We start from the raw sequence: 16,888 nt of genomic DNA on the forward strand, positions 1-16,888 counted from the left end.
ACTAACCTTAAGTGTGTCTCCAAAAGTGCAGTGACAGAGTTTTGTTTTAGTGAGCAATTTTCTTGCCAATTTCTTCCTCGTTGAAGAGGCCCTAAGTATTTTTAAGTATGGTAGGCATCCATCTCGTGTCATGTGAGTGGTACAGCTGATTCTGCTTAAACCCTACAGGAATGACTTTGTAATGGTCATTCTTAAATCTGTAGTTTGGTCTTTGGGGTTTTCCTGATTTTTAAATCCTTGGAGTGTCAATTCTGAATACTGATTTTATTTTTTTAAAAAAAGGAAATTTCCTTTTTTTGTGTGCAAAAAGGTTTTCAACCCACTGCCTTGCCCTCTTCTAAGAACAGTGCCCAACCATTACGGTCACCATGGGTGCTGTAACACACTGATCCATTACAAGCCTGGCATGATCATGTACACCTTGATGTGTAAACATGTGCTTGAGAGAATCTTTCTTTTTTCTCTTATGTTCCATGTTGGAGATATTGCCAGGGGCTTCTCGTCTCCAGAATTAGGCGACCAGCAGGATGCCTACGTTGGCAGAAAACAAACTCCCTTGCGTTGCTGTGGGTTTCATTCATCTGCACCAATAGGTTTGCCATTGCTGTCCTCATCTCGGTCTTGAGTAATTTCTGGGCAAGCCATCTGATTAGCAGCTTTCCATTGATGTTTATCAGGAAGGTGTCTATAATTGGGAAGGCTCTATTTCTGAGCGAGGAAGCTGGGCAGGGTGCGGGTACCACTTTCTCTATAAATGAGGCACTTGCCAGGCCTGGGGGTGTCAAGACAGAGCGTTTGCTGTTCCTGCCTAATCTGAAATGTTAAACACAAAACCATCACTGGAAATCCAGTGTAACATATATTTTCAGTGCATGGTTGGGTTTTTCTTCCTCAAGTGCTTATCTGTTTTTTTTGTTCCAAACTGCAGCCTAGAGAAATGCACTTGTCATGAAACCACTTCTATTGCTTTGTTAACCTATTTCTCATCACACCAGAATAGGATATCCTCTGCTTTACGATTACAATTTGTTCTTACTTTTTTTTTTGTTAATAATTAAATTAAATAATTAATTTAAAAGTTTTAATTTCTGTACTGAAATGCAATAATGATACCTGGGAGAGAGGGTGTGATCTGTCATGCATTCAATGCAGTGCCTCATGTGCTGTGTTAATTTTGTACCTTTTTGAGTTGTCATAACATTACAGTACTTGAAAAATGGTCTTTTAAGTTACAAATGATGTAAAGATTTGATTCAGTTCTTACCAGTTAGGAGTGTAGTTGCATATCCCTTTTCAAACAGTATTTGTTTAGAAAAATGATAATTGATGCTTATGGATACTCAATACCTTCTGATGCCTTATCGTGTGAACCATATTTGCAGGGCAGTTGAGAATGGAAAATTATTTTATTGTGTCAAAACCATAGTTAAATACATTTATAATTATACCATTCTCTATATATAAAGTATATGATTTTAATACTCGAGTGTTCTCCAGTGGATTGCAGTGAATAAAGTAGAAAGGCGTAGTTCAAGGCAAATTCCCTTGCTTTAATTCTCTTAGTTTCCTCTCCTAGATTTTGTGTATGTGACCACTGTCAGTTCAAGACTCTGCCTGAAGTAAAAGACAATGAATAATTTATTTTATACTTCAGCTTTGGTAAAGGGTTATAAAGATACCCAAATAAACTTCATTATTCTCTCGCTCTTTCTGCATAACCCCCTCATCGTAAATTTACCCAGTTGGTCTTTCTTTTCACGCCAAGTGATAGATATGACTAGACCACACCAATGTACATTTTTTTCGTTATAAATCGTTGGGGGTGTTTGAATACTAACCTACCTTGACCATAATGTATTTTGCTCATTGGATTTTATCATAGGTATCATCATGACATGTAATAGTCATCACTGTATATTTTTTTCTTCAGGAGTTCAAAATAATGCTTGAAATAATAACTCTCCAAAACCCCATTAATGGAATAGAGGTGAAAATAGAAGAGCATAAGGTTCACGTCCACGTGTAGGTCATGTGCTAACACTCTTTCTCTCAGCATCATTCATGTCTCCCATTGATCCTTCTTCCTAGTAGTTAATTTCTTACTGGTCCACGACTATGTTAAATTGTGGTTGTTTTTCGGTTTATGCTAATCAAAATATGTGATGGATGAAATCCTATTATATCCCCACTTAAAGAAATTTAAGGGAAATACAAGGGTATGGTTAAATAATTTTCAATGAGATGTGGCTCAGCACGTAGTGTCTGAAGCTGCCGATGGCAGGTTCATTCATATTTAAAAAGTTCTCAAGCCTGGATGCTCCAGACATTTGGGTATCAATCATTACTGGTTTGTATTAACATGGTTACTTTATAACTTTGATGATAGCCTCCCAGCCGGCAGTATACTACTAATAGTTTTGTCCTTTGGCGTTGCAGGGGGTTCAGGACCATCATCATCAATAGCCATAGCTGGCACCAGCCAACCTGCCATCACAAAGACAACATCTGTGCTCCAAGACGGTGTTATAGTCACTACTGCAGCTGGAAACCCACTTCAGAGCCAGCTGCCCATAGGGAGTGATTTCCCTTTCGCTGGCCACGAACACTCGCTTCATTTTCCGCAGAACAGCTCTTCAAACAACAATCTTCCACATTCTTTGAATCAAAACCTCCTCAATTCTCTACCTATCTCTTTGCCAGTGAATCAGCAACATCTCCTAAACCAGAATCTATTAAATATACTGCAGCCTTCAGCAGGAGAAGGCAAGTCTGAGGTCAACCTCAACCCTTTAGGTTTTCTCAACCCGAATGTAAATGCTGCTTTAGCTTTTCTCTCCAGTGACGTGGATGGGCAGGTATTACAACCTGTTCATTTTCAGCTTCTAGCAACCCTCCTTCAGAACCAAGCCCAAGCAGCTGCCATGCTTCCCCTACCATCTTTCAATCTGACCATCTCAGATCTGTTGCAACAGCAAAATAACCCTTTACCCTCAGTAACACAGCTGACAGCCCCACCTGAGCATTTGCCGAGCAATCAGTCAGAAAGCAACAGGGTGGAGACCCTTTTAACCAACCCCCTGGGCAACCCTATACCAAGCTTTTCAGGCACTGACACTACTTCTAACCCCCTGCTCCTCCCAGCTGTCTCTGGGGCCTCAGCATTAATGGCCTTGAACCCCCAGCTGGTGGGAGGTGTCCTGAACTCTGCATCGGGCAACACTGCTAATCATCCAGAGGTTTCCATAGCCACCTCCTCCCAAGCAACCACTACCACAACCACTACATCATCAGCAGTGGCAGCACTGTCTGTCTCAACCCTGGGTGGTGGGACAGCAGTGGTGTCAATGGCAGAAACATTGCTGAACATATCTAATAATGCTGGGAATACATCTGGTCCAGCTAAACTCAACAGTAACTCTGTGGTGCCACAGCTACTTAACCCTCTACTGGGGACAGGTCTGCTTGGTAAGTTCAATTTCTTCACAGATATAAAAGGAAAAAAAAAAAAAAGGAAAGAGGGTTGGGGAGGGGGAATTTCGGATTCTAGTTTCTATTTTGAAAGACCACTGTATCTTACTTTTTTTTTTTTTTTTGTAAGGCTTTTGTATATTGCAGCTTGTTTATTGAGAAAAACACAACTGTTATTGTAAGAAATTTAAAATACTTCTAATTGAATTCAGGAACATTTAATACTGGTTTTGGAAATTATTTTACATTCCATTCTTAATTCTGATGCCACTAGACCTACTATATACACCTGAAAATTCTGTAACCAATTGGACTTGGTTTACTTTTCAAGTAGTAAAAGCACAGGTGCGTCTCTGGGATGCGGTGTTTCATTTCAAGTGCATGTGGCATCACAGGGTTAGTATGAGTAGCTGTGCGGTAGATGAAAAATGGCCAAGTGCATTTTTTCAAATGAATCAAAAGTGCCAAAACCGTGAGCACACTCCTCGAGTAAAGTAATCCATAAAGCACTTGAAGCAGGTCCTTGCAGAAATCCAAAGAGAAAGGTTGCCCTTCGAGCCCTCTATTGTGTATTTATATTTTCTCATTTCTCTGGGTGCTTTTTTTTTTCCTTTTTCATTTTAGTTTGTAGTTTAGAAACCCAGGGTATCTCACTTAACACCTACAGCCCAAAATATGCAATTAAAAAGCCCTTAAATGTCATTTTTTTCCCCGGGGTCTTTTGATGATTTTTACAAAGAATACATAATATAGTAAGTATTCCTCTGTTGTTTGGTCTGTGTAATCTAATAGAAAGACTAGGAGGAGGAATTAAATAGTGGCAAAAAGCTGATAAGTATTTTAATTTATTACCTCATACTTACCTACTAAATAGCTATCATGAACTCAACACTATATTTTCCATGTAAAAAATAAATAACCAATGATTCTGCAAATGGGAGTTTTAAGAAAAATGTGAACTCTTAACTAAAACAAACACCTTCCCCCAGGAAATGGATGTATTTTTAAGCTTTTTATTATTTCATAGAGTCAGGCTCAGCAACGTAATTATTTTACTAGAAGTAGAATTTTCCTGTAAGATTTTCATTAATACAGAATGTTAATACAGTTGTTTCTCTAGAATATTAAAAATAAAAATTTAGTGTTGGCTGACATGTCCGTGAGCCAAAAAGCCTTTGCTCATCTGCAGTTAGCTCATGTTATTTTGTCATAGTTAACGAAAAACTAGTTTTGTTGGGTTTTTAAAATTATTTTCTCTTTCTCTGTTCCTCCTCCTCCCCCTCACCACCCCAGTACTGTTTGAAGCAGTCATTTTTTGGAAACTAAGAGTAAGATTCCGAGACACTGAATATCACAGAAGCTCGTTCTGCCATGCTTGGCTGTGTACCCTTCCAAAAGCAGAGACAGTAGTGTCAGAAACCTTTAGAAAGAGTCCAGATAGAGGTGACATGCAAAAGAAGCAATACTGAAGCAATAAAGGAATAAAGAGTAGGGGACACATGCCTTGAGGACCGTTCCTTAGAAGATTGAAGGGGAAAAGTGTTGTTTTACAGAGGCATTTGCTTAGCAGTCAGTTAAAATTTGAGTCGAGGAAATTCCTCCTGACTGTTGAAAACTGTACTGACTTATGTTTCCCTGTGTTTGAATTACAGGTGACATGTCATCTATAAACACTACTTTGAATAACCATCAGCTGAGTCATCTCCAGTCGCTATTAAACAACAATCAGATGTTTCCTTCAAATCAGCAGCAACAGCACCTTCTCCAGGGGTATCAGAACATGCAGGGCTTTCAAGGCCAGCCCCCAATTCCTGGCCCAGCTAACAACCCAAACCCCATGGCATGTCTGTTCCAAAACTTCCAGGTAGAAAGCAAAATAAAATCAATATTCAAACAAATGTGCAACTCTCGCTAGGTAAAATTATACCCTCTGCGGTTTGATGGGGTTTTGCTGAGTGATCAAGACAATATGATACATACAATTGCTTACCTCTTTCAAATCAGTAATGTTTTTTACTGAAATTTTACACCTTCTTCCTTAGAAATAGGGAGTAGTTTCTTTGGAAAGAGTTATGCTGCATGTATTGAAAAAAATATGCTTTGTATGTTCTAACAATTGCTATATGCTTTTAGCAAAACTGTTTTCCATTCCGCACAAACAATCATACATTCCCCTTTAGAGCACTCTAACAATTCAGTGGTAAGAAATAAATACTGATAGTACTTTACAGTAATTAGAAGCTTAATAAATGATTATAGGTGACTGTGTGTACCTGTCCTCTTATATTCCTGCTGAAATTGAGTGGAAGAGCTAGCTGGGATGTGGATTGGATAGACTGAAAAAAACGAGCATTAGGATGAATATGCAATGACAAACTGTGCAGAAATGATACCTCCCTGCTACCCACCGAAATAGACAGTTCTTCATAATGCAAGTGGAACTATCAAGCTAACATACTGATGGGAAGCATAGCAACCAAAATAGATAATAAACCCAGAGTTAAAATTTGTATTTATTATTACTCAGAGTTAAAATACATATTTATTATTATTTGGTATTGCTGTGCTTGCTGCAGAACTCGAGACATGAAGACAGAAGCATGCAGGTAGAGCCAGAAAGTGCTTTTACCCTTTAAGAAAGGGAAAAAAAAAAAAAAAAAAGGACACGTCATTTTCTCAGTGTAGATGTTTCGCTGCTATTGCAGAATCACAGTCCTCTGCCTATTACCTCGCTTTGTTTTCGTATGCATTTTGGTAGCTTTATCTCAGTAGGTTTTGCTTCAGATATATTAGATAGTATATAAGTATTTAAAGGAGCTTTTGGAAGTATTTTACCTTGGATTTTACAATTTTTTGCTATAGCGCTATTACTGACGTCATCTTTGCTGCCTACATATGTGACAAGAAATATAAAAGCGCAGTTACTTTAATCTGAAGGTTGCAGTTTACTGTGGCAGTGCCTGATATTACAGCTGCAATGCAAAGGGATGCAGGCACGGTCGGCGAGGGAGTGATGTAAAAAAGACATCCCACGAGAGAAGCATAACTGAAAGGGGAAACATAGAAATGTTAGCCAATTCCAAAAGGGCAGTGATGGCCTGCATTGCAGAAACTGAATGAGGAGCATACAAGGAGCCCAGAAGAACGGTTGGTAGGGAGGAAAGAAGCAAAGCTCGGGTCTGGGAAGGAAGGAACAAGAGAGGATAGTTGAGAACACAAGTATTGACCTTGGTGGAGTTGTTTAGGACTTGAGAGAAAAAAGGGAGAGTAGAATAGTAGAATACTAGAATCAGAAGAGGGAATCCCTGAAGAGACTCTTTTGGAAAGAGATGATAATGTAGTCTCACTAGGGCATGGTTGGTTGTATCATTTCATGGAAGACGTCTGGTTTGATCCGTGCGGCAAAGTCTAAGAGCCAGTGATTTTGATTTCCTCTGAATTATGCTTTTTTGTTTGTTTTCTATCTAGCTTGTTCAGCATAAAATGTCATAACTGAGGTATAGCCAAAATAAAATTGCCTAACAAATAGCCACCCTGGCCACCATCCTGATTTTTTTACTAAGATGAAACAAGGTTTGTCTGTTGAAATGGAACTTTAGGCAGAATAGCAATTTCCATCTTTTTCTCTACTTTTTCCAGGTGAGAATGCAGGAGGATGCTGCTGTCCTAAACAAAAGAATGATCACTCAAATGGGAATGGCACCAGTTCCTGAGAGCTCCAACACTATGCTTCCTCCTTTCCAAGAAACATCTTGTGATTTGCAGCAAAGAACTGAACCATCTCTTGGACAACAGGCAAAGGATAACCTCAATGTTGTTGCTCAGGGTGATACATCGGTGGACGCTATCTACAAAGCAGTTGTGGATGCTGCAAGCAAAGGAATGCAAGTAGTAATCACCACTGCCGTAAGCAGTACAACACAAATGAGTCCCATTCCAGCTTTGAGTGCCATGAGTGCCTTCACAGCCTCAATTGGTGACCCATTAAATCTTTCTAGTGCTGTCAGTGCAGTAATCCATGGAAGAAACGTTGCCGTTTCTGATCATGAAGGTAGGATAAGGAACACTAGAGGAACACGAATACTGAAGAATTCAGAGCACGGTAAAAATTCAAGTGAAGGGGATGGGTATGAATATTACAAATCGGCAAGTTGTAACACACCCAAAAAACAGTGGGAAGGGGAGCAAAGTCCTGTCAGTGAGATAAATAGATGGAAATGTGAGGAGTTTCTAGACCATTCTACCCATATCCATAGTAGTCCTTGTCACGAAAGGCCCAATAACATCTCCACACTGCCACTGTTACAAGGCGAGCAGCATCAGATACTGTTATCACAGCGAAACTGTCAAAGTGATAAAATGTTGGAGGAGAATTTCAGGTATAACAATTACAAAAGAACTATGATGAGTTTTAAGGAAAGACTGGAGAACACTGTGGAACGATGTGCACACATAAACGGGAATAGGCCTCAGCAGAACCGAGGATTTGGGGAGTTGCTGAACACTTCTAAGCAAGACCTGATTCTGGAAGAGCAATCTCCAAGTTCCTCAAATAGCTTGGAAAGTTCGTTAGTTAAAGACTATATCCATTACAATGGAGATTTTAATGCCAAAAGCATTAATGGGTGTGTGCCTAGCCCTTCAGATGCTAAAAGCATCAGTAGTGAAGATGACCTAAGGAACCCAGATTCCCCTTCTTCAAATGAGCTGATACATTACAGGCCGAGGACGTTTAACGTTGGCGACTTGGTCTGGGGCCAAATCAAAGGACTGACTTCATGGCCTGGGAAACTAGTAAGAGAAGAAGAAGTTCACAATTCATGTCAACAAAACGCTGAGGAGGGGAAGGTATATTTATATATATATGCACATATCTATCTATATATATATATACACATGTACCTATGCCCATCAAATGTTTATCAAAACTATCTTGGTCCATTCCTTCTTTTATTCTTTGTCTCTTATTTTAGTAGTACAAATCAGGTTTTTTCCTAACTATAGCTTGCAGAACTGAATTCTTCCCATAGTTATCGAATGAGAAACTTCTAACGGTGCCATGAGACAAATTATATTTTGGGCTGATAATGCGTTACTAATTTGTGCATGAAAGACTTGCTACACAAAAAATGTTGTTAAAAAAATTGTTTAACTTACATTGTGTGTATAGTCAAACTTCTGGCTCTGTCCAAAGAAAATGGACACAGCCATCTAAAGTGTTGAAAACTGCAAAAAGGAAAAGTGGTCTAATCAGACTGAGGAGTCTGTAATAAGTAAAAGCTTGCTGATCAACACATACACTCTTTAAGAGGAAATGCATGCACATTTTCACCCTGAAAGGAGGTTTAATAGAGAGGAAAGCATTTCAGTTTGCGCTTCATACTAAAATCCATTTTTTTTTGTCAACAAATCATACACTTATTGGGGAATATACAGAAAATACAGTTATCAAAGAGTTACTGATTATTTTATTATGAAAAATACTTCAAATTCTGGTCTCTACTATGTGTATAACATTATTTTTTGTAGTTCTTACATGTCACATCTTCCATATATAAATATTTTTAAGTGCTGTTTTATAAAATGCAAATTTAAAAAATATGTAAGCAGAAAGGCAAGATCTAATGAAATAATCTTTTATCTGTGACACACAGAAATCAAAGGACTTAAAAATTACATCTTTTTCCCCCATATACCTGCCTAGTACATTGCACAACAACAGTCATAAGAACATAGTGGAATACTAAAGTATTGCTTTCGCCAAAATTTGGCTGAAGCAGATGCCCAGAGGAGGGAGAGGACAAGAACATGTTGAGGAGTGCTTCTTCACCAGCAACCTCTGACTCCTACTGGTGTGTAGCTCAGGATTTCTTCAGCTGGAACTGGTATATCTGTTGTGTAACCACTGCTGGTCTTACTGCAGTTCGTAATAGTTACCAGAGGTTGACATGCAAATGTAATTTCCCCAAGGAATCCAACAGGTCCTTGATGCCACAGACGACTGGGGTGATGTTTGGCCAGAATGTTTTCAACCCTAGTCCAAGAGAACATTAGTCTCTCTTCACGGGTGGCTTCTCTGTTGACCTCTTAGCCACAAAGGTTGCAGAGAGCTCCCGTCTGAGCACACCGAACAGAAGTATTTAATTTACAGAGAAATCAGCATGCTTGAGTAACAATATTTGAATGCTTATCATGGTTTAACTCTATCACAGCTGAAGCCAGGACAGCGCTGAAGAGCTCATGCCTTATAAAGGTTAGATCCCCAAAACAAGTCAGTTTATAAAGTGTAGACAAATGAGACAGACCACGAGCTATAAAAGATTGAACAAAACTGGAAAAATTAGGAGATGTACAATATCCTTGTCCCATCTGGATTACAGCTACAGTAATTACACTGTATACGTGTATGTATTCACAAAATTGTATATCTATGTGACTGTTATGATGTATTTGAAGAGCTTATATTTTATAACTTTTGTAAAGAGGTGACATTTCTTTTTTCATTTGCATTCCTTAGCAATTCTTTACGTTTACTCCCCAGCTTGTGGGTACCAGAATGTCCAGTTGCTTTTGTGCAAACTCGCCTTCTTTGATTTTATGCCTCTTATGTACGTTATATAAGCATTGTGTAATGTTATATTCAGTGGCACAGATTTTACTGTATACTGAAGCACAAACAACAGGGAAGCAAACGGGAAATGCGTACGTTGCTGCTCGTGCAGGTACTTGTGGAGGCAGCAAGAGAGACTTTCAAGTTCTTCATCAGGAAGTCCCACGTAACGGATCACCTGTCACATCAGAAGGCCTTTAATAATAATAATTTAAAATTTAAAAAAAAAAAAAAAGTCTCATTTTCTCCCAGAAGTACAGAGTGAACGACCATTCCAAAGGTCAGGAGTTGAGGTTGAAAGCTGGGATACAGGGCAATACGAGAGAGGTGAAAATGTGCATGTGCTGTGTAATAGTTCCATTTCCAGTTGGAGATAGGCAGGAACGCCCATGCACTCTGGCAATTTATACACGTGTTCAAACACTCCTACAACATGTTGTACAGCTACATTCTTCAGATGTTTGAGCAGCCTGGTCTGAAGAAAAGAAAAAAGGAAAAAAAAACACATAAAAAAAACCCAAACAAACCCACAAACCACCACCACACACAAAAAAAACCCACAAACATGGGGAAAACCACTTTGAAAACCAAAAAGAAAAAAACTGGAAAACCAAATGGTCTTCAGAAATCCTGTGCTTCACAAAAACCCTGGAAGGTTACAATTGATGGTGGGAGTCACTAGCAGCAGTTCCAAAAATTCAGTTTTCTGTGGAGCTTCCTTAAAACATCTTTTAAAAGTATTTGTATAATCAAATGTTAACTTCCTATATTGTAACACTAGCTTTGCTATGCTGTTGGGATTTCATAGTACTTTGTATATTCTCTCTTCTTTATATGATACATAATTTGATTTTTGTTTCCATTTAAAAGACTATGGGTATTAAATGTAATAATGCTTCTGTTTGAGGAGCAGCTAGAGTGATGTTTCCCTAACAGGAGAAGGGAGGAATATTGCACCTTTGTTTCCCAGTGTACACTTGCTTTTTGGCTCTTGGAAAATTAAAGAGGAACCCCAGGGAAGTGCAGCAACAGCAGTAGATATTGCTGAAAAAGGAGCAAGCCTGAAACTACATGCATCCTAAAACAGAGGATGTGTATTTCATCAAGTAATTAATCTGATTATTATCCAAATTAAATCACCTACACAGGAACAAGGTTGTGAGAGCAACAATGTGAAAGTCGAAGGGTTTGTGTGAGCAGCAGTTGCCTGTTGCTAGTGCATTTCATAGCAGTTCTTACTGGGCAAGTACTGTTCCCAGTATGACTTTCCATCAGTTAAACTAGGTTTTTTAAACTGAGCTCTTATAATTCTGCAGGTAGTAACAGGTGTGATTTATCAGTGTCCTGAAAATCCCATTTGTATGTATTATTTAGTGTTGTAATGGCTTATTGTAAATGAAGGCGTATGATGTTATTAATTCAGATATATCTGTTATAGTTGCTTCCAATACCATGTTATGTTAGCAATTTGATACTACTTCAAAAAAGCGCTAGCGGGTTTTTTACTCTTCTGCCGCCACAGAATTCCAATAATGAAGATATTGATTCCTTTTTGTTACTTAATATAAGTCCCTGCTTAGCCAAACATGATATTAGCTCTTGATAAAAGTATTTCCTATTGAACTTTCTTATATATCTAATGGCAGGCATATGCAACTCTTTGCAAAGTTTGTTCCTTATACACAGACACACACACACACATATATATATATATATATATGGATGTGGATAATGTCCAATTTAGCATCCGTGGCAACTCTGTCACGTAGTAAAGCATTGGAGGCAAAGGCTCAAGATGGTTATGTTATTGCCCTTTAATTTTGTTCAGTTTGAAAAATAGACATTTCTTCTGTAGCTGTTTTTCAGACACGCTGTAAAGTCGAGGCTTGAGGGGAGGTGTACGGCAGGCAGAGTGACGATGCCGCCGTTAATACCATTTTAATGTAGATGTAATGTATAAGCCACTGAAGCCGGTTTGCTCATTCTGTGACTGTTGTGTGCCTTTTCTGCTCATGTTTATCCTTAGTAAAGCTCCACAGGTTTTAAACAGATACTATTTCTTCTGTATGCATTTGTATTTTTCCAAAGTCTGATTAGGAGAGGAGTTATTTGAACTATTTGTAGTCTTGCATTAAAAGTAAACACCATTGTAAGGGAAAAGCACTACAATCTGTGGCCGTAATTGAATCTATTTCATGAAAACAGAAATCTTGCCTCCCCATGCGCAGATTGCACCATTAATGACTCTTGTCTTTAAGTCCCCACAACGGCAGTATTCCCCAATTTCATTATCAGATGCGCAAGTTCAAGACATGTGAAATTTGGACTAAGCATGTATTGTATTGGGCCTTATTTCTACAGATTTTGACAACTTGCTCACTCATTAACTTCACGTTGTCACGTCTAAAAATCAATTTCTTTGTGAATATAAATTATTTAGTAATTAACAGGCTGGGTTTAGAGGGAATTTGCATTTAAATTTCTTTTTCAGATTGTATATAGGCATGCTTAATAAATTTGTATTTATAGAATTAATTTTCCTTGTGTCAGAATACAAGCTGTACTTTTTAACAAAACAAATGGTATATAAGGTTCTTGTTAAGTTATGGAAAGATTAAAAAATAAGTCAAGCAAAATGTAGCAATACTGAAAAAAAAGGAATTCATCCATTTGTTTTCTTTTAATTGATGTGTTTTAAATACTTTTTCTTTTGTTTTTACAAGCAGAAATGACTCAGCCAAATCAAAATAACATGCAGAGTTAAGTGGACTAATGTTTTGAGAATGCAAATGACAAAATCATGTAGATGATTGTATTGGTTATACTAGTACTAACTGGTGCCAGTGTTTGTATGCGGAGTTTTATATACAGATTGCTTAAAAGTTCATCATTCTGGTGGGTTTCAAGAGAACTTTATTTTCCAGTGAAAGCACTTTAGGTACCAGCTCAGCAGCCCTGTTGAGCACGTGCTCAAATTCATTCCTGACTCAGCAGATCGCTAAGTATGTGCTTAAGTACAAAAAAAATTTAAAAGCCCTTTCTCAGGACCAATAAATCAGCTGGCTGAAGCCAGCTCTAGTGAAGGCTCATGGATTCATAATGCATAAATAAAGCTTGTCAACCTGCCCAACCCCCTTTTAAGGCCTTAAGCCTTTTAACTTAAGCACAGACCCTGGATCTTCGGAAGTAGGAATAAATTTGGCCGTGCCATTAGCATTGTCAAACTGAGCCCTTAAATAGTTTATCCGGAAATTTGAGGTGGTATGAAACAGTTTTGTGTTGATAGCATCTGTAAAAATTGTACCATAGGCAACTTGCTATTTTAATGCTTCCCAGGTGGTCTCAAAGGTGTGAACTACATTTGTAAAATACATTTGAGTACAGAATATGAGACATTAAAACCGTGTTCATATTAATAATATAAAGACAAACAAGGAGGTTAAAATACTGTTCTCCTTCCTAGTTTTGTTTCCATGAGTGTCACGGTTTTGCTTTTTGTATTTCTATTGCTGGTGGTGTGGGCATCTAGAGAAATCAGAATATGTACATATATGTATGAGGGGGTGTATATAGCCAGACATCCATTTTTTCTTTGCTGGGAAGGTTAGTGTCTTATGGATGCGGTGAAAATTAGGCTCCGTAATAATGCATGTCTAGCAGTAAAGTAAAAGCAATGTTTAATAATTGCAGGTCTGGGTAATGTGGTTTGGTGTTCATACCTTCACTCAGGTGGAGCCAGAGAAGTTGAAGACACTAACAGAAGGTCTAGAAGCTTACAACCGAGCCAGAAAAAGGAACAGAAAGTAAGTAAATGCTCATTTATTTGCTAGTGGAATGCAATAATTAAATGATTTTGCTTCCTAAGTCTCTTGTTTGGGGTAGCTTAGTAGAGCGGCCAAACTGAAGAGTTAATTTTCTGAATTCCTTTGTCGGTTATGATAATCATCCGAGATCTTTGATATCTGCATTTTTATTGCATCTTCTGATATTTACAGTAGCCTTTGTAAAATGTCAGCCTACTTGTTTGAGCTTTCATGTGTAGGATTTCTAATTTACAGCAAAAAAAGTTATTACATCAAAACTATTCTGACCAAATATGCTCTTTAACAAGATCTGCCCTTCTTATCTCTCCCCTCTCCCTCTGGCAGCTGCTGCTGCAGGCAGAGCACAGGTTTATTCAGATAAATTCAGTTTATTTCCCATTGCTGAGAGGCGCTTCAGAATTTGTGAATTCTGGCTGTATTTAACTAGACAAGGGGCTCAGTGCAGAGCTTTCCTTATGCTCTGCGTCAGACATCTATGAACTGTTTGGTTTATCTTGCCTTTTAGCTCTTATTTAAAAATATACAAGGATAGGAAGGCTGTGAAACAGTAGGCATTTAGGGCATGAAGCAGCAGCATAGACAAAAAGAGGAAAATGGTCGACTTTAGGAGGAAAAAAATCTGGACAGCTATAAAAGGATCAAAAAGTACAAATTGTACTGGGATTGGATTTGTTCTAGGGTGCTGTTGCAGTGAAAATATATTACTTTGTGTCAGAATCCAAAGTCAGCTTGCAATACTTGTCTTTAGCACAATAAACATGGCCTTAAAGGAATTAATTAATTATTTGTCTTCAGCTCCTTTTAAGGTGTAAGCCCTTCTTTTATTTATATGTCACGCAGCCCTGAAGAGAAGTATTTTTTAAGCCAATGAGACGATGTTTGATGGTTGTTTTTTCCGAGATCATCCTCAAAATATCTTACTGGAGTTTAAGGGTGTATGGTGAGAACACAGAAGGGCTTTTGGCAACCCCCCAGTTATTTGCTCATGTCCCTGAGGCGAGATACGTGACTCAAATAAGGTGACACCGGGGGCAAATTTAAAGAGGTGTTAAAGTTGAAATAAACAGTACAATCTAAGAAAAACGCCTATCTTCTGATTTGCATTTGTGTATTTAGCAGGCTGCAGGGTTTGTCTGCAATTCCCCTGAATCCAGTGGCCTTTATTTTGGCGGCAGGTCTGGTCCTGCCCCGTTGCTTGCCCGTAAGGAAACTGGGGGTAGCAGATACCCCAGCCATGCCAGGGCACATGGTTATCCCTCCTGTAGGGTTGCTTTACAGCCTTCCAGGTTTTTTCTCCTTATTTCCACTTGCACTTATTTCATAGTTCAAATATTTTGGCCCTCCTTCATGGACCCCTTCCTCTTTTTCCTTTGTCTGAAAAAGTTATTAATCTCCTTACGGTCTGCTTTTTGGTGTATGTCTGTGTAGTATCTTGTTACATGCAGGTCCAGATATTTTCAAACATTTAGCATTAAATATAATTGCTACATGTAGAATACTTCTATTTGTTATCTACCTGCGTAAGTACTCAGCACTTACGCATATCATGTACTGGCATCAAGTTGAACACTTCTATAGTAACCAAGACATAGGTAAAGAAACCCAGGATAAATTGATGTTGGGAGAGCGTGGACTAGCATCACATATGTCCGGTTTGTTTAGCACGGTGGGGTTAACATCCAGGTCCTCAAAGTGACATTCAGATACCTTAACTCCATAAACTATTCTCCATGTTCCTACAGTTCTTGTCTCAGCCCTAGTATATTTCCTGTTTTTCCCCTCCACTGCACAGTCTTGACTCAATCTCTAACAACATACTTTGAAATTATATATTAAATACAAAATCATTAAAACTAAACTAAAGATTAAAAAGTCTGCAAAGCTGAAAGCTATATTATAATAGGGATGTAATAAAATGTAATTCAAGTTGCACCTTAAATCCAGTATTTTTGAATTGTAAATCTTCCTGACTTTAAGTACTGGTTTTTAAATGGAAAATTTTGTGTATTCTGTTTCCTTGGTATCTAAACAAGACACCAGAAAATAATGTCATTGTAGCACATTTCATCAGCATAGTCAGAAGTGTTAGCTCCGCTGCACGGAGCTCTGTACCTTCAACTAATAGTATGATCTAAAGCATTCTTTGTAGCAAAAAGGTGGTTTGCTTGGGAGTGTCTCAGAGGTGTGGTGTGAGTGCTGAATGTCATGTGAGTTCTGGGGGTTGTAGGAAGATGCACTCACACAGACCGCTGAGCCGTCCTGACCTTCCTTAGTTCCATCTCATGTCAGTCGGTCCGTTCGTACCTGAACTGTGTCCCTTCTTGCTTCCAGCAGGTCATGGCGTAGCTTCCTCACCTGTCCAGTTGTAGCCTCCAGAAGACTGGTGGAGGCCCAGTCTTCCCTTACCAAAGCCTCGTCTGATCCAATCTTCGTTCTTCCTAAGCTTTGTAGTTACCTGTACTCCTCTGTTCACTGGCATCCTGCTGCCCCACTTCACAAAACATCTTCCAAAGGTCACCACCCAACACCAGTGTCTCCTCCTCCTGTGGTTCCCTGTTCCTCTGGGTGTTATTTCCCACACCAGGCTTCTCTCTTGTCAGGAACGTGCCATTTACCATCCCTACCATTACCATCTCAGCCATCCATACTAAGTTATTGCAAAATGAAGTTGGAGCAGTGGCTTCTCAGAGTTGAAGTTACATCTCTGATGTCCATCCTGTTGGGCATGTGCCATGTTCAAGTTGAACAGGACTCTGGTAAGGGAAGAACTAACGCATCTCTTCCACCACCTTTCCAACTTCCCGTCAGTCACCGTCCTGACACAGTCTTAAGTCTCTGTCTTTGGTAGGTGTGAGTTGGGCACTGCGGGCGCACTCAGATGTCCGTGTTAACGCTGCCAGAGCTGCCCAGAGGCAGCACCTGCAGGCAGAGTCTGGGATGTGTCTGCTGTGGGAGGGAACTGCAACTCAAAACATGCTCAGATTTC

General features: G+C 38.9%; 1 protein-coding gene across 15 annotated transcripts in view; it reads left to right on the forward strand.

Annotated features, from left to right (window-relative positions):
- Positions 1-16,888, forward strand: part of MBD5 (methyl-CpG binding domain protein 5) — a 176,059-nt gene that overhangs the window by 123,539 nt on the left and 35,632 nt on the right. For 12 of the 15 annotated variants that reach the window (XR_013930136.1, XR_013930137.1, XR_013930138.1 and 9 more), the window contains 4 exons: positions 2,437-3,465; positions 5,121-5,332; positions 7,108-8,316; positions 13,769-13,881. Coding sequence is in view for 7 of the 15 variants with exons in the window: in XM_080400051.1 (XP_080256177.1) it covers positions 2,437-3,465; positions 5,121-5,332; positions 7,108-8,316; positions 13,769-13,881 (2,563 nt within the window). In the remaining 8 variants the exon portion in view is untranslated. The remainder of the gene's footprint in view (positions 1-2,436; positions 3,466-5,120; positions 5,333-7,107; positions 8,317-13,768; positions 13,882-16,888) is intronic. The other 3 variants (XM_080400054.1, XM_080400053.1, XM_080400055.1) reach the window with 3 other exon arrangements.

This window comes from Falco punctatus (assembly GCF_963210335.1).
Source record: "Falco punctatus genome assembly, chromosome: 8".
Taxonomy (NCBI): domain Eukaryota; kingdom Metazoa; phylum Chordata; class Aves; order Falconiformes; family Falconidae; genus Falco; species Falco punctatus.